The sequence below is a fragment of the Bombina bombina genome, chromosome 10 (assembly GCF_027579735.1).
Source record: "Bombina bombina isolate aBomBom1 chromosome 10, aBomBom1.pri, whole genome shotgun sequence".
In the NCBI taxonomy this organism is placed as follows: Eukaryota; Metazoa; Chordata; class Amphibia; order Anura; family Bombinatoridae; genus Bombina; species Bombina bombina.
Genome location: NC_069508.1, coordinates 69,713,242 through 69,730,705, shown reverse-complemented (window position 1 = coordinate 69,730,705; position 17,464 = coordinate 69,713,242). Strand labels below are relative to the sequence as shown.

The following is a 17,464-nucleotide window of genomic DNA, read 5'->3' as shown; positions in this document are numbered from 1 at the left end:
GCGGTTTAGGGGTTAATAGAGTAGAGGGGTAGTTTGTGGTGGGGGTTGTGGCAGTTTCAGGTTTAATAGTGTAGAGGGGTATTTTTGTGATGTGGAGGTGTAGTGGTTTTGGGGTTAATAGTGTATTAGTGTAGAGGGGTATTTTGCGATGGGGGTTGTGATCGAATTAACTATCGACTTGTAATATGCCGCCCATAGCAAATATGGGGAAAGATAAACTTGTTTGCGAACTCGCAGTAATTTAAACAGCGCGTCACTTGTAATATGGATCCAAGCATAAAGAACACTGCAATTGTGTTTATTCTCCTTGTGCCTTTAAAGTGAAATTAAATCCTAGCATTGTACAAACGCTAGGATTTACTTTTGAAACAAATAAAGGGCACTTTCATTCATGAAGTATAAGATACTTTATGTAGAAAGCTCTTTTATTTGATTCAATCGGTCGCCGTTCTTAGCTGCTACAGCAGCACACGGCTAAAATATTTTTTGGCTAAGATGTGACGTTTTCACCTCCTAGCCAATAGCCGTGCGGTAAATCCAGCTCCCATGGGCGCCAAGCCGGATTTACCGCACGGCTATTGGCTAAGAGGTGAATATACTTTGCATTGTCCATTTTAAATAAAGTTTTGCGGTGACGTCATCAGGAGCGGGTGGAAGCCTCCAGATCTCCTCAAGATGGGAGAGTGCTAGCGACAGCTCTGAGATGTCGTTAGCACTGAAGAGGTTAATGAGGGAATTTACAGGAGACACTGGCAAAAATGTTGTATGTATGCTTACTGTGCTTCATTTAAGGGACATAATGCAAAAATAAGATTATATTATTGCACCATTGCTTGCATATAACTGTGGCCTAGATCAGTGTTTCTCAACTGAGGTCCTTAAGCACCCCCAACAGGCCAGATTTTCATTATAGCTGAACCAGTGCACAGGTTAAGTAATCAGCTGATCAGTAGCATCATGGTTACCAACTTGCTCTCACCCAACAACTTTTTTGGATCCTTGAAAAAAATATATTTTTTCCTATGGAGTAAAAAAGTTCTCGGGCGATCACAATATTATTTTGGCTCACATTTCAACAGCTTTTTGTTTGGCTTAAGAAATTCTGTACCTCAAGGCCAGTAGTCTCAAAGTACAGGCCATGGGCCATATGCAGCCCTCAAAATAGTTTTATCTGACCCTCCCTTGTTAATTAGGTAAATTATTAATTTGGCCCATCCCATTTTTTTAGGGTTCTAAGAGGTGTAGCAAGTTGATCTATATAGTCACTCACAAGATAAATATAAAGACAAGCAGGCATTTTCCAGCGTAGACTCCCATTATGCACTGCTTGGATACATGCCACTTTATATTCAGTTTCCAGAATGATCCTTTCACTTGGCACTAACAAGATAAATATATACTGTGTATGTCTATTGTGGAATAGAGCTCCTACCATACACTACTACTGGGGTAAATGTCACTTTAAGTTTCTAGTATAATCACGTTCACAAGCACTCACTCTGTTCAAGTGGCCCCCATAGGAGAATAACACTTGGCCAGTGGCCCCCAGATACAATGATTTTGATACCCCTACTCAAGACACTTGATAGAAGTGCTTTTCCGACATGCTTAACACTATTTGACGGTTGTTTCAAAACAACCTATTTGCTTGCTGTGCTGATATGTTAAACACACTGAAAATTGCCACTGGGGACATTCTAAAGGTTTGTAAACATGCATGGTATTAATTCATCAAAGCTTAATGTATCTCTTTTGGAGAGGCTCCATACAGTGTACAGGGACATATGCATATGTAGATGATATACTACGTGATATCATGTACAGCAAAGGGGATCTGCAGAAAAAGTCACTTCAGGACACTAACATCTACAAATGACATGTTTTTATTTTGCATTTTAATAATGCACTGTTGTGATTATTAATAAGAGTTCTGGCATTATTTAAATTGTGTTTCTACAGGTGATCGTTTAGTCATGGCTTTCATAGCAATCCATTTCCATCCACACTACTGCTAACCCATATAAATGCATGTTTTTAGGTTGTCAGGATAGGCAGGTTATGGAGTCTTATGATCACAATCTATCAGTGATTTGCTCCCAAAAATGATTTTTGCTATTCAGACAAATTGGGAGCTGAGTTTCTTCAGTGATTGCAATGTACAATATCATTTGTTAAAGGTCCGGTCACCGCAAACTTTTTTTCATCAGAAAAGCTCCCGAAAAGGACTTGTCATATGTAAAGCACCTGTTTTTTTCGAAATAGGAAACTGGGAGGTCTCTTGAAACTGACACATACAATAGCTCATTCACACCTCTGAAGGTTACAGCAAAGCTCTATTTATGTAACTCCTTTGTTCACTCTGCAATTACGCATGAGCTACATTAACTTATTGTCATCACAATATATCTTTAACTTTCAGTATCCATATGAATGCCATATGTATCTTGGCAGGATGGACATACTTATATAGTCACCTCAGGACAACAACATCTACAAATGGTATTTTATTATATTTCAATTTTAATATTTGATTGGTGTTATAAAAATCTCCTTGAATCTATTTTGAAAACAGGTACTATACACACAAAAAAAATATTTTCTGGAGACAGACAGACAGACAGACAGATACACTCATTTAGTCAAATATTTTCTGCACCAGCAAAGTGTAGCTAGCATAAAACCTAAGGTTCTAAGGAGTGTATCGTAAAGTGTTTTCTTTTGAAATGCTGCCCTGCAAAAGAAGGTACCCCTAAGCATTTGCATACTTTGCCTAATGAGAAATCCACCCTGCACATGTTACAGACACAGGACTTCTTTTAGGAAGTAGTGATTGTTTGAGTACTATATAAGCGCTACTAGCCCAGAGGGGAAGAAAGTTACTATTCCACTCAATGTTACAGTTAAGAAAAAGTCAAAATTTTGTACTAGTCTGCTGCAATGTCTTACTCGTCTGGGACTACTGGACTACTGGAAATTTCAAGCCCTTGTTGTTTTGCTTTGTTTTTTTTTTGTTTTTGTTTTTTTTGGGGTGGGGGGATTTGAACCTCAAAGTTAATTTGCTCAAAGCTCAGTGCAACCTCAGAAATAAACCTCTTTTGTAAGGGGGATACCTATTTAGAGCAGTAGATATTTGTCTGAGTTGGTTAGCAGGATGGCACTTCTTAAAGAAGTGGAGGGTTTGCAAGCAAGCTTTCCAGATAACCAATTGAAGTGGACAAAGTGTTGAATACCCAGTTATAAGCAAAAATGTTCTTACTTGTCAGAGTCTAGTGAGAAAACAGATGCACTCCGGATCCAGTGTAATCATTACTATTTCCCTTGTTACCCTCAATGTTAAACACACCATCTAAATCCAGCTTTAAGTTTTTATACCACATCCCTGGTAACCATCAAAGTTGTCCATCTACTCAATTCTACCATCCAACCAGCTTTCACTGCAAGCGTCCAACCCTATCAGCATTCACGGCCTCTTTATCATCCAGAACAAAGCTAACCACCAGAAAGCCAAACACAGACTGTCATGCCGCTCTGTTAAAATGGGTTACAGGAAACCTGTTATAGCCCACGTAAGAGCTCTAGCTGGACTTTAAGAGCATCAATAGGACAAAAAAATGTTCTAAAAAAAATGTGCTTAACTTTATTGGAACTATATAAAAAAATGGAAACACATAAGAAAATATAACACTGCTGTTCGGATTCGGCTAGAATCCTTATTCGTAGACACACGAAAACAAATCAATCACACTAATTTATACAGCTATAAAATTAGGTAGCTTTAGTAATAGATCCACTGGAGTCTAGTTGCCAAAAGAAAGTTAAGATGAGCAATTAAAGGGACATTAAAGGGACATTACATTCCACATTTTTCTTTCATGATTCAAATAGAGACTACAATTTTAAACAACTTTCCAATTTGCTTGTATTATTTAATTTGCTTCCTTCTTTTGTTATACTTTGCTGAAAGGTTTAGCTGGGCAAGCTCAGGAGCAGCAGAGAATCTAGATTCTACCTGTTGATTGATGGCTGCATATTTATATATATATATATATATATATATATATATATATATATATATATATATTAATATATATATATATATATATATATAAATCTATATATATATATCGATTGTGTTGGCTCACCCATGTGTAGAGTTAGAAACCATTAGTGCATTGCTGCTCCTTCAACAAATGATACCAGGAGAATGAAACAGATTAGATAATAGAAGTAAATTAGAAAGTTGTTTAAAATTGTATTCTCTATCTGAATCATTGAATATTTTTTTTTGTTTCATGTCCCTTTTAACATTTGTCCCTAATTGGCAGTAGAGGTGATTAACATATATAAGTGAAGAGAATTATACTGGCAGTGATGAACCAGAGATTCATGCGTGATAGCAAGGGGTGATATGCTTATTCCCGGTAGTGACACAAGTTACAACAGGTAAAGAGACCAGAGAATCTAGAGGAATGGCCAAACAGCTTTCTTTTAGGTCCTGTAACAAAAAAACTCTTAGAAGGAAGAAAAGGAGGAGGGTGTTGGTGGTCAACTATTGAGAGGGGGTTCCCAGCACAACAAGTGCAGGAGATAAAAGTGATTAGCCTTTTCTCTGAATCGTTTTCAGGTTGGGAATCAGGGGCGCGATCCGATATATGGCGTAGTTTTTTCGGCGCAAGCGAGGTAACCCGTGCCGCCCATAATTTCACCTCGCACATCGGGCTATCCAATATACGGCGCCGTCAGATGCTAAAGTGTCGTAAGTAGGACAAACTGGCGTTGTTCCAAAAAGTGCGCAAATACACATTTTAGTCATCGCAAGTACTTACGCCAGTATTTTGTTCACGTAAAGTCTCAATAAAGTGTAGTTTTATGCAAATTTGGCTAAGACTCGTAAAAATTACCCGCGACTTCCATCTAAAAATGCGCAACGTAATTACGCTATTCAAAAGTCATATATAAACCCATGCGCAGCCGCCATTTTTCTTCAGTGTGTTTGGATGGTTCGTTGAGCTACAGCACAACTACAGTGAGTTTAGGATTAGTAAGAGTAGTGAGAGAGGCGCAGCATAATAGTTAGTTAAGTCGGATTTTTGTTTGGGTAAGCTTGTACATTTACTTACACTTATTTTTACATCTTGCACACATATTGCATACATACATATACAAAATACACAACACTTTTTTTTTCCAACACCTCACACATTTTATTTCAATTTTACAGTGTGATAGGCTGAGTGTTTGGTTGTGATTGTGTGTGATTGAACTGGGAGTGAGTGTGAGTGTGTGTAGTGTAAGGATGGCAGGGAGAGGTAGGGCGGAGGGGGAGGAGGGGAGCGGAGTTGCAGGGAGAGGAGTATTGTAGTGGACAGGAGGAGCAGCGGGGTCCCCGTCAGGGAGTTAGTGGAGTGGGGAGAGGGAGAGTTAGAAGGGATGATGGGAGGGGAGATGCCCAGAGACCAGGCACACTTAGAAGAGGGACAGAGGGTGCACATGGGGACAGAAGGTGGGAGGAGGGAAGGATAGGGAGGAACCCACACCAGGGACATCCCAGGGAGGAAGCCAGGTGGCCACAGAGGAGGAGTGCATGAGATGCCCAAACTTCTCATTTGATGAGAATGTTGCGCTAGTCCAGGCCATCATGGACAACCACAGTGCCCTCTTTGGCCAGGAAAAGGGCAAAGGCGTTGCCCAAAGGCGTAAGGCAGCATGGTTGGCGGTAGAGGATGCTGTAAAACAGTGTGGCCCCGCAGGGGAGGACTGTCGAGGGACTTAAAAAAAAGGTGGAACGATTGCAAGAGGCGGGTGAAAGAGAAGATGGGGCAGGAAGACATGCACCAGAGGGGAACTGACGGTGGTCCACCCCTGGACACAGAATACAACACCTGGCAGGAGATGATACGCAGGTCCCTGAGTATCACAGCAGTCCGTGGACTTCCAGGGGCTCGTGACTCAGGGGCTGCAACCACAGCACCACCTGCTGGTGAGTAACATCCCACACCCCAGTATTATATGTATTTGAGATATAACATCCTTTCATGTCACACATTCATGTACACAATGAGGAGCATGGTATTTGGCCTACTAACAAAAACATCTACAATTATATTTGACATTAATGCTACTTAACCACAATGCAATTCCTGATATGAGGTGGAATAGTACAATACTAACATGTCTCAGCGTAACACAGGCCACAAGGCACATGTTGAGTTTTCAGTAAATGGACACTATAGCCATTACAATACTTTTAGCTCAGAAAGCAGGTTCTGTGCCTACATCAGGCTAAAGTAAATTGTGTGACCATAGTGTCACTTAAAGAACACATTTTCTCCATCACTGACATGTACACATAACTATTTTATGAACCACATACCTGTATACTGTGCAGATTAAAATTCCTCATATCACAAATCACGTTGTGCACATGCATGTTATACAGTATGACATGAGAATGAGTATTGTCCCTAGCATGTATCAATGTACATTGTATGCCCACATGGACATATATATGACTGTACGAATCCCTATTATCTATTTGACTCCTCCACAGAACCTCCTGTCCACCAGGCTGCAAACAGGCATGCCGCCACCTCCACCACCAGTCACAGCCATGCAGCCACCTCCACCACCAGTCTTCAGGCAGCAACATGGACAGTATGCTCCAGGCATAAGCAGGGTTGGATTGCCTCCGTTGAGGGACCCAGAAGTTATGCCACCACCATTGGCATACGACCCCTGGCAAGATACCTGGCCTGAGGAATATCCTTTTGGCTTTGAGGGGGAGCCAAGTCAGCCACGAGAGGGTCCATGTCTTTACCCCCCCCCCCAACACAATATCAGGCCAGTCATGGCTTTTCCACAGAGAGGATGTCGCAAAAATGCAAACTGGACAGGCTGAGTGGTCACACACTTGTCGTCAATGGGACTACCAATCCAGCTGAGAGCTCCACCATCCTCTTCTCTTGGAGAGCTCCACCATCCGCTTCCCTTGGGAGAGCTCCACCATCCGCTTTCCCTGGGAGAGCTCCACCATCCTCAAGATGAGCATATAACTGAAGTTGTCCCTGAAGCACCAGCAGCTGAAAGTTGTCCATGAAGAACCAGCAGCTGAAGTTGTCCATGAAGCACCAGCAGCTGAAGTTGTCCATGAAGCACCAGCAGCTGAAGTTGTCCATGGAAACACCAGCAGATAGAGCTGAACCTGCACCTAGAATCACTGCTGCTTAAGAGCCTGTAGATCCACTGTATTCTCCCCTGGGCGAGGAATACATTTCACTCCAGAGGAGGCTCATAACAAGCTGCGAGAGCAGACAAAAAGGCCAACACAGGTTTCACAGGAGCCAACAGAAGTTACTCCAGTGTAGCATAGAGCTGCAGAGGGACATGGCAGCATAATTAAATGGAATAGTACAAAACCAGTCGCAGATGATGAGTTATTTCTGATATGCAGATGCAGATTGACAACAGATTGGCGTGAACAAAACCAACTCTTGGGTGTGTTGGTTGAGCACTTCACACACCAGCAGGACATTGCCTCCAGCCTATCATCTGTGGCCCAGCACTCCAGTAGAATCATCTGAATCTTCCCAAACCAGGAGAACCAGGAAATCCACTCCAGTCACCTCAGCCCCCTCATCCAAGAAGCCTAAAAAAAAAAAAAATATTCTTATAGTTCACCATAAATCTTGTCCTCTGTTATTTACCATATAATTGTCATCCACATCCATGTGAGGGGTGTTTAGTACACTAATATTGTTTAAACATATAATAAGGCCTGTGTGGAAATGGCCCAAAAAAGGTAATGTTATCCTGTTTCTGACATATTCTTGTACTATAACTCACATCCACAATAGTTGTTTCTGAAGGGTACATATAGTAATATTCACTTGTAAGATGTAAATCAATGTATCTCACATCCAATATAAATTGACCCTTGGTATATAAGTAGTGATGTTACTGATAGGGTGGGGCATTATCAGGTGTTTTAAGTCTGCAGGTGAGAGGTTGTGGTGTCTGTAATTGGTTTGACACAATTGCAAAGAGGCAGCCTTCAAGAAGGTGTTATAAATTATTATATGAGCCATCCTAGGTTTTGCTTTCAACTAAGAATACCAAGAGAACAAAGCAAGTGTTCTAATTAAATCTGAAAGTAGTTTGAAATAACATGCCCTATTTAAAAGAAGAAGGTTTTCTTTGGACTTGACTGTCCCTTTATATATTTTGGCATCAGTGCCAAGCTGTGTTAGCATTAGAATAAATTACACTCCAGTGAGTGCTAAAGAGATGAAGGTAATACAATTTAAAGTAAATAAGCAAGTATATGTCCACAATGTGATAAAGTACCTACAAGCTCAATCCATTTGATTATGTTGTGGCTTTAAACTATTTCAAATACACAAATAAACCTTAAAAAATCAATATCATAGTATACTGTCCCTTTAACCTTGAGATGCTGCTTAAATGTATGTGTTTGTTAAGGCTTCCAGGGAGTTATGTTGCTTTTTTAGTCAGTGCAAGGGTTCCTGCGCCTGCAATTTTTAGCGAGATGAGAATGGAGTAGATTTTCTGAAGTCCTTACGCTGTATATTGGATACCAAACTGCGCGTGTTTTGTATGTTAGTCTATGGGTAAAAAAATATGGGCGAAGGCAGAAATATATACGCGTAAGTTCTATGCTACGCCGTATATGTGATACCAAACCCGTGCAAAATTTGGCGTCGCTGGCTTTTGCAGGCGACGCTGCATATCGGATCAGGCCCCAGAAGTTTTAGGATTTTAATTGTTTTCTGCATACCAATAGTTTTAATTTGTTTGAAACTATAGTTAATGCAACAAATTAGTGAGTGATATTATACTGGGAAAAGGTTTTTTGAAAACAAAATAAAGAAAATGTTAACAATTAATGCAACAATAAGTGAGGTTAAGTTTAAGGAGAGTTGTGATTTTTAATATTACAGTAGTTAGAGTCTACCCAAATGTTTTTTTAAGTTTAAGGTCTATTTTTATCCTATAAAACAAAGGGAACCTTTTCTAATCTATTTTATTCACTAGTATCAAGGGATATTTTCCTGGGTATGCAAAACGGTGAACATGTTGCTAAAATTAAAGTTTTAAATGCTTTTAAAACCTTTACTTTTTTTGTGCAAATCATTAGCAATAAGATTTGCATAATAAACAAAATGCATAACAACAAGACAATGTAAAAGCATTTAGGGGCCTATTTAACAAAGGTCTGTCGGACCTGATCTGACAGTGCGGATCAGGTCCGACAGACCTCGCTGATGTGGAGAGCAATACGCTCTCCGTATTCAGCATTGCACCAGCAGATCTTGTGAGCTGCTGGTGAAAACGCCGCCACCTGCAGATTCGCAGCCAATCGGCCGCCAGCAGGGGGGTGTCAATCAATCCTGATCGTACTCGATCGGGTTGAATTGCGGCGATGTCTGTCCAACAGGTTATGGAGCAGCTTGATAAAAATGTGCCCCTATGTCTAAACTTCAAATGAGTAGTAGATTATTTAAAAGTTATGTATTTTTCACTCCTCCTGTATCAAATGACAACCATCAGCCAATCACAAATGCATATACGTATATTCTGTGAATTCCTGCACATGCTCAGTAGGAGCTGGTGACTCAAAAAGTGTAAATATAAAAAGACTGTGCTCTTTTGTTAATGGAAGTAAATTGGAAAGTTGTTTAAAATTGCATGCTCTATATGAATAATAAAAGTTTAATTTTGATTTTAGTGCTCCTTAATTGCTAATAAAAAATAGCCTAAATAAAAAAAAATAATATATATAATGTCCTTTTAATTAAGAGGAGCACTTACCTTGATGCATTTTTTTCATTCTGTTCAAGTGTGCTGTAACCTGCATCTTATGTTACCAGACATGGGCCGGATGGAATACAGGCTGTTGATAATGTATTATCTTCTCCATTAGGTTACTTCTTATTACTTATCCATAGGTGCACACACACATTGGGCTATATACAAGGGGGGGGTAAGAATATTACTATAGTTTCTTTAGGCCTAGATTTGGAGTTCGGCGGTAAAAGGCTGTTAACGCTCCGCGGGCTTTTTTTCTGGCCGCACCATAAATTTAACTCTGGTATCGAGAGTTTAATCAAATGCTGCGTTAGGCTCCAAAAAAGGAGCGTAGAGCATTTTTCCGCAAATGCAACTCTCGATACCAGAGTTGCTTACGGACGCGGCCGGCCTCAAAAACGTGCTCGTGCACGATTCTCCCATAGGAAACAATGGGGCTGTTTGAGCTGGAAAAAAACCTAACACCTGCAAAAAAGCAGCGTTCAGCTCCTAACGCAGCCCCATTGTTTCCTATGGGGAAACACTTCCTACGTCTGCACCTAACACTCTAACCATGTACCCCGAGTCTAAACACCCCTAACCTTACACTTATTAACCCCTAATCTGCCGCCCCCGCTATCGCTGACCCCTGCATATTTTTTTAACCCCTAATCTGCCGCTCCGTAAACCGCCGCCACCTACGTTATCCCTATGTACCCCTAATCTGCTGCCCTAACATCGCCGACCCCTATATTATATTTATTAACCCCTAATCTGCCCCCCTCAACGTCGCCGACACCTGCCTACACTTATTAACTCCTAATCTGCCGAGCGGACCTGAGCGCTACTATAATAAAGTTATGAACCCCTAACCCGCCTCACTAACCCTATCATAAATAGTATTAACCCCTAATCTGCCCTCCCTACATCGCCGACACCTAACTTCAATTATTAACCCCTAATAATGTATTAACCCCTAAAGCTAAGTCTAACCCTAACACTAACACCCCCCTAAGTTAAATATAATTTTAATCTAACGAAATAAATTAACTCTTATTAAATAAATGATTCCTATTTAAAGCTAAATACTTACCTGTAAAATACATCCTAATATAGCTACAATATAATTATAATTTATATTGTAGCTATTTTAGGATTAATATTTATTTTACAGGCAACTTTGTAATTATTTTAACCAGGTACAATAGCTATTAAATAGTTAAGAAATATTTAATAGTTACCTAGTTAAAATAATAACAAATTTACCTGTAAAATAAATCCTAACCTAAGATATAATTAAACCTAACACTAACTATCAATAAAATAATTAAATAAACTACCTACAATTACCTACAATTAACCTAACACTACACTATCAATAAATTAATAAACACAATTCCTACAAATAAATACAATTTAAATAAACTAGCTAAAGTACAAAAAATAAAAAAGAACTAAGTTACAGAAATAAAAAAATATTTACAAACATAATAAAAATATTACAACAATTTTAAACTAATTACACCTACTCTAAGCCCCCTAATAAAATAACAAAGCCCCCCAAAATAAAAAATTCCCTACCCTATTCTAAATTTAAAAAGTTACAAGCTCTTTTACCTTACCAGCCCTGAACAGGGCCCTTTGCGGGGCATGCCCCAAGAATTTCAGCTCTTTTGCCTGTAAAAGAATAAATACAATACCCCCCCCCCAACATTACAACCCACCACCCACATACCCCTAATCTAACCCAAACCCCCCTTAAATAAACCTAACACTAAGCCCCTGAAGATCTTCCTACCTTGTCTTCACCATACCAGGTTCACCAATCCGTCCTGAAGAGCTCCTCCGATGTCCTGATCCAAGCCCAAGCGGGGGCTGAAGAGGTCCATGATCCGGTCAAAGTCTTCATCCAAGCGGGGCAGAAGAGGATCTTCCATCCGATTGAAGTCATCATCCAGGCGGCATCTTCTATGGTCTTCCATCCAGAGCGAAGCGGCAGGATCCTGAAGACCTTCCAGCGCGGAACATCCATCCGACCGACGACTGAACGACGAATGACTGTTCCTTTAAGGGACGTCATCCAAGATGGCATCCCTCGAATTCCGATTGGCTGATAGGATTCTATCAGCCAATCGGAATTAAGGGTAGGAATTTTCTGATTGGCTGATGGAATCAGCCAATCAGAATCTAGTTCAATCCGATTGGCCGATCCAATCAGCCAATCTAGATTGAGCTCCGCATTCTATTGGCTGATCGGAACAGCCAATAGAATGCGAGCTCAATCTGATTGCTGATTGGATCAGCCAATCGGATTGAACTTGATTCTGATTGGCTGATTCCATCAGCCAATCAGAAAATTCCTACCTTAATTCCGATTGGCTGATAGAATCCTATCAGCCATCGGAATTCGAGGGACGCCATCTTGGATGACCGTCCCTTAAAGGAACAGTCATTCGTCGTTCAGTCGTCGGTCCGGATGGATGTTCCGCGCTGGAGGTCTTCAGGATCCTGCCCGCTTCGCTCCGGATGAAGACCATAGAAGATGCCGCCTGGATGATGACTTCAATCGGATGGAAGATCCTCTTCCTGCCCCGCTTGGATGAAGACTTGACGGATCATGGACCTCTTCAGCCCCCACTTGGGCTGATCATGACATCCGGAGGAGCTCTTCAGGACGGATCGGTGAACCTGGTATGGTGAAGACAAGGTAGGAAGATCTTCAGGGGCCTTAGTGTTAGGTTTATTTAAGGGGGGTTTGGGTTAGATTAGGGGAGTATGTGGGTGGTGGGTTGTAAAGTTGGGGGGGGGGGGATATTGTATTTATCTTTTACAGGCAAAAGAGCTGAAATTCTTGGGGCATGCCCCGCAAAGGGCCCTGTTCAGGGCTGGTAAGGTAAAAGAGCTTGTAACTTTTTTAATTTAGAATAGGGTAGGGAATTTTTTATTTTGGGGGGCTTTGTATTTTATTAGGGGGCTTAGAGTAGGTTTAATTAGTTTAAAATTGTTGTAATATTTTTATTATGTTTGTAAATATTTTTTTATTTTCTGTAACTTAGTTCTTTTTTATTTTTTTGTACTTTAGCTAGTTTATTTAATTGTATTTATTTGTAGGAATTGTGTTTAATTAATTATTGATAGTGTAGTGTTAGGTTAATTGTAGGTAATTGTAGGTAGTTTATTAATTATTTTTATTGATAGGGGTAGTGTTAGGTTTAATTATATCTTAGGTTAGGATTTATTTTTACAGGTAAATTTGTTATTATTTTAACTATGTAACTATTAAATAGTTCTTAACTATTTAATAGCTATTGTACCTGGTTAAAATAATTACAAAGTGCCTGTAAAATAAATATAATCCTAAAATCGCTATAATATAATTATAATTTATATTGTAGCTATATTAGGATGTATTTTACTGGTAAGTATTTAGCTTTAAATAGGAATCATTTATTTAATAAGAGTTAATTTATTTCGTTAGAATAAAACTTATATTTAACTTAGGGGGGTGTTAGTGTTAGGGTTAGACTTAGCTTTAGGGGTTAATACATTTATTAGAATAGCGGTGAGGCTCGCGTCGGCAGATTAGGGGTTAATAATGAAGTATAGTGTCGGCGATATTAGGGAGGGCAGATTAGGGGTTAATACTATTTAATGATAGGGTTAGTGAGGCGGGTTAGGGGTTCATAACTTTATTATAGTAGCGCTCAGGTCCGCTCGGCAGATTAGGGGTTTAATAAGTGTAGGCAGGTGTCGGCGACGTTGAGGGGGGGCAGATTAGGGGTTAATAAATATAATATCGGGGTCGGCGATGTTAGGGGCAGCAGATTAGGGGTACATAGGGATAACGTAGGTGGCGGCGATTTGCGGTCGGAAGATTAGGTGTTAATTATTTTAAGTAGCTGGGCGGCGACGTTGTGGGGGGCAAGTTAGGGGTTAAGGAATATATAATAGGGGTCGGCGGGGTTGGGCAGCAGATTAGGGGTACATAAGTATAACGTATGGTGGCGGGTCGGCAGAGTAGGGTTAAAAAATTTAAATTGAGTGGCGGCGATGTGGGGGGACCTCGTTTTGGGGTACATAGGTAGTTTATGGGTGTTAGTGTACTTAGGGTATCAGTATTTAAGAGCTTTATGAACCGGCGTTAGCCAGAAAGCTCTTAACTCCTGCTATTTTCAGGCGGCTTGAATCTGTCGTTAGAGCTCTAACGCTCACTTCAGAAGAACGACTCTAAATACCAGCGTTAGAAAGATCCCATTGAAAAGATAGGCTACGCAAATGGCGTAGGGGGACTCTGGCGGTATGGAAAGTCGCGGCGAGAAAAGTGAGCGTTAGACCCTTTAATCACTGACTCCAAATACCAGCGGGCGGCCAAAACCAGCGGTTAGGAGCCTCTAACGCTGGTTTGACGGCTACCGCCGAACCTCCAAATCTAGGCCTAAAAGTCAGGGTAGAAGCGTTACTAGTCTAGAGGAAAAAGTTTACTAGTAAATCAGGGTAAAAAATTCCAAAATTCTTGTTCGTCCACTGACCCGGAATTAGCCAAATAGTAGAAATTCCAGAACCTATATATACACATCTATTAATAAAAAATCTTAGAGTTTAAAGTATTTTTTATTGATATTACTAGTTTATTAAAAGGATAGAAAGAAAATGTGTATAGGTGCATTTTAAATTTTAAATAGAAGCATTTTTGCAATATACTTTAATTACCAAAAATGCTTCTAGTAAAAATGTATTGTTGTTCTTCATTGGCATACATACATAGCTGTGAGGAATTGTGCACCAGTATGCAAATTCAGAAGCGTGGTGGTGATGTGTATTGTGTCAGTAAAGATGTCATTTGTGTCAATAAGTCACTGCTGACTCTCTGAGAAGGTGTGGTGTTTAAATACTGGTGCACGGCCCCTCCACAGCATACGTGTGTATGCCGCTGAAAAACAGTAATACGTTTTACTAAAAGAATAGGTAGACCAGTAACATAAATATTAACCGTCTTCAGTTTTTTAAAAGGACATGACAGTAAAAATTAACTATCATATTTCGGATAGAGTATACAATTTTAAGAGATTTTTCTATTAAATATATATTTGTTCTCCTGAGGATCCTTTGTTGAAAAGCATATCTATGTAGTCTTAGGATCAGCAATGCACTACTGGTTGCTGCACAACATATTCCTCTTGTCATTGGCTCACCAGATGTGTTCAGTTAGCTCCCAGTAGTGAATTTTGCAATTAACTTTAGCTATGTGTTTAAATGGTTTGCAGAGGTTAATCACATATTAGACGATAATAATCATTTAGCAAACTTATCAAAGGATTTATTAACAAAAGAAATCTCATTGACTTTAATGTTGTTTTTCTTTAATTAGATACATTTTTCGAAAGGATTCTGATCGACCCCATAGTTATGTGACCAATCCTATATAATAAATGGCCAAGTATGTTTGTCAGATGCAGTCATGCGCAGTAGAGACTGCACGTGACAAACATACCTGGCCGTTTGGATCCTGACACTCAGCATAGAGCAAGGCTGAAGCGGAGTGTCAAGGGGCGTGGCCGACGGGAGCGTTGTGATGGGGGGCGTGGCTGGGCGCGCATGAGGGGGCGTGGGACCGCTGTACTGCAAAAAATGGCCCGTGTACAGGGGCTTTAGTACTAGTACTGCAATAATAGACAGATCTAGCGCATTAGAGGATTTTGTTTTACAGTTTTATGTCTTTTTAAGTAAAATGATAACCAAACTACAAAACAAGTCTCCCACTTGGAAAATATTATTTATATAGGGGTCAATCAAAATCTTTTAGAAGAAGTATCAAATGATTTATCTACAAAAATCTGCATATAGTTTAAAAGACTATTAAATACAGTAGAACTGCATAATTAACGTTATAATAAAAAGACAATGCAATAGCACTTACTCTGAATTTCAATTAAAGAGTAAATTTGTTCTGACAATTCCCCCCCCATTTGCCCGCCCTGTTATTGGCTGATGGCTGTACCATGTGACAGCCATCAGCCATAACAGACTAGTATACATATTCACTGTTAACTCTTAAACATGCTCAGTATCAGCTGGTACCTCAGAAAGTGTGAAAGTTAAAAAAAACCTGCAAAATTTGATAATGGAAGTATTTAAAAATTCATGCTCTTTATGAACCATGGAAGTTTTCAGTGTCCCTTTAATAGTGTTTTTTCTGTTAAAAATAATAACACTAAATGATTGTGATTAACCCCATAATATCTGTAGCTGTTGATATATAAGGGAGTAAAACATTCTAAACAAAATATTAAAGGGACTTAATTCTCATATGCTAAATCACTTGAAAGATGCAGCATAACTGTAAAAATCTGACAAGAAAATATTACGAGCATCTCTATTTAAATAAGGAAGATATTTTACCTCACAATATCTTCAGCTCACCAGAGTAAGTGCTGTGTAAACAGTTATACTTCAGCTGCTATCCAGTTGAAAGTTAAAAAAAAATAGCCAATCAGCATCAGTACTCCTGAGGTACTGCTTCGACTTTGCTGTAATCTCATGAGATTTCACTGAAATCTTATGCGATTTCATAAAATGTATTTAAACTGAATAGGAAAATAGCATGACTGTACCTGCAGATGACAGATGCACACTCCCTACTTTGTCATGGGACAAGCATTCTGACTGGCTGCTTAAAGTTCTTTACAGTGGGGTGTGAATACTTAGGAGATTTGAGGTACAATATCTTTTTTTACATAGAGATGTTCAGGTGATATTTTCTATTCAGCTTTTTACAGCTAAGCTGCATCACATTCATGTGCTTCAACATTTGGGTATTATCTCCTTTAAGATAAACTTTCATTACACTAAAGGTTTATTCTCATGTGGACTGGACTGGATGAATCATTATTTATTTCTACTATTGTTAACATTCTTGTTATTATTGTTCACACTTATTCTATTATTGGGTTGTTTTTATAAATGCCTACACAACTGCCAAAATCAACTATAGATTAAATTATATAATCAAAATTGTCTTTTTTGTACTGAATAATAATGCAAAAATCAATATTTTAAATGTATTTGGATAACAAGGAAATTTGAATTTCTAACATAGTATTCTATTTTTACAGGTGAATATAGACCACAAAACAAGAGAAACCATCTCACAAAACATTCAAAACCAACAGCTACTTGTTTGAAGATGCTCAAAAACTTATCTTATGTCTAATGGCCAAAGACTCCTTCCCTCGTTTTCTTCGGTCAGAAAACTACAAGGAATTGGTGAAGAAGTATCAGAATAATGGCCAAACTACTAACCACAAAAAATGGCTGCCCTTCTCATATTAGAAAAGTTGTGCAAACAAATCAACAAATATGCAATTCTTAGTAACCTAAATCATCTAGCAAAGTAATTTATGTGGTAAACTAAAAGAAATAGCAAGACACAGAACTTACTTAGCATTATTGTATAATATTATATTTTTCTTGTAGCGGTATGTACACACATATAAATATTTATTTTAAAATAGTGTAATTTTTATTCTCAGGGTCCTTGGTTAAAAACTTTTATATAAAGTCCTAGACAATATGCTTGGTGTAAAATATTCTATTTGAAAGACTTAAAGGGACAGTAAGCTTTGCAAATTTCTTACATTTTTAAAAACGCCAATTGTACAAC

General features: G+C 39.1%; 1 protein-coding gene across 1 annotated transcript in view; it reads left to right on the top strand.

The window, feature by feature from the left end:
* RGS21 (regulator of G protein signaling 21) overlaps positions 1–17,133 on the top strand; it is a 128,188-nt gene extending 111,055 nt beyond the window's left edge. The window contains 2 exon segments of the mRNA XM_053693146.1: positions 16,917–16,975; positions 16,977–17,133. Coding sequence (XP_053549121.1) covers positions 16,917–16,975; positions 16,977–17,133 — 216 coding nt within the window.
* The last annotated feature ends 331 nt before the right edge of the window (positions 17,134–17,464 follow it).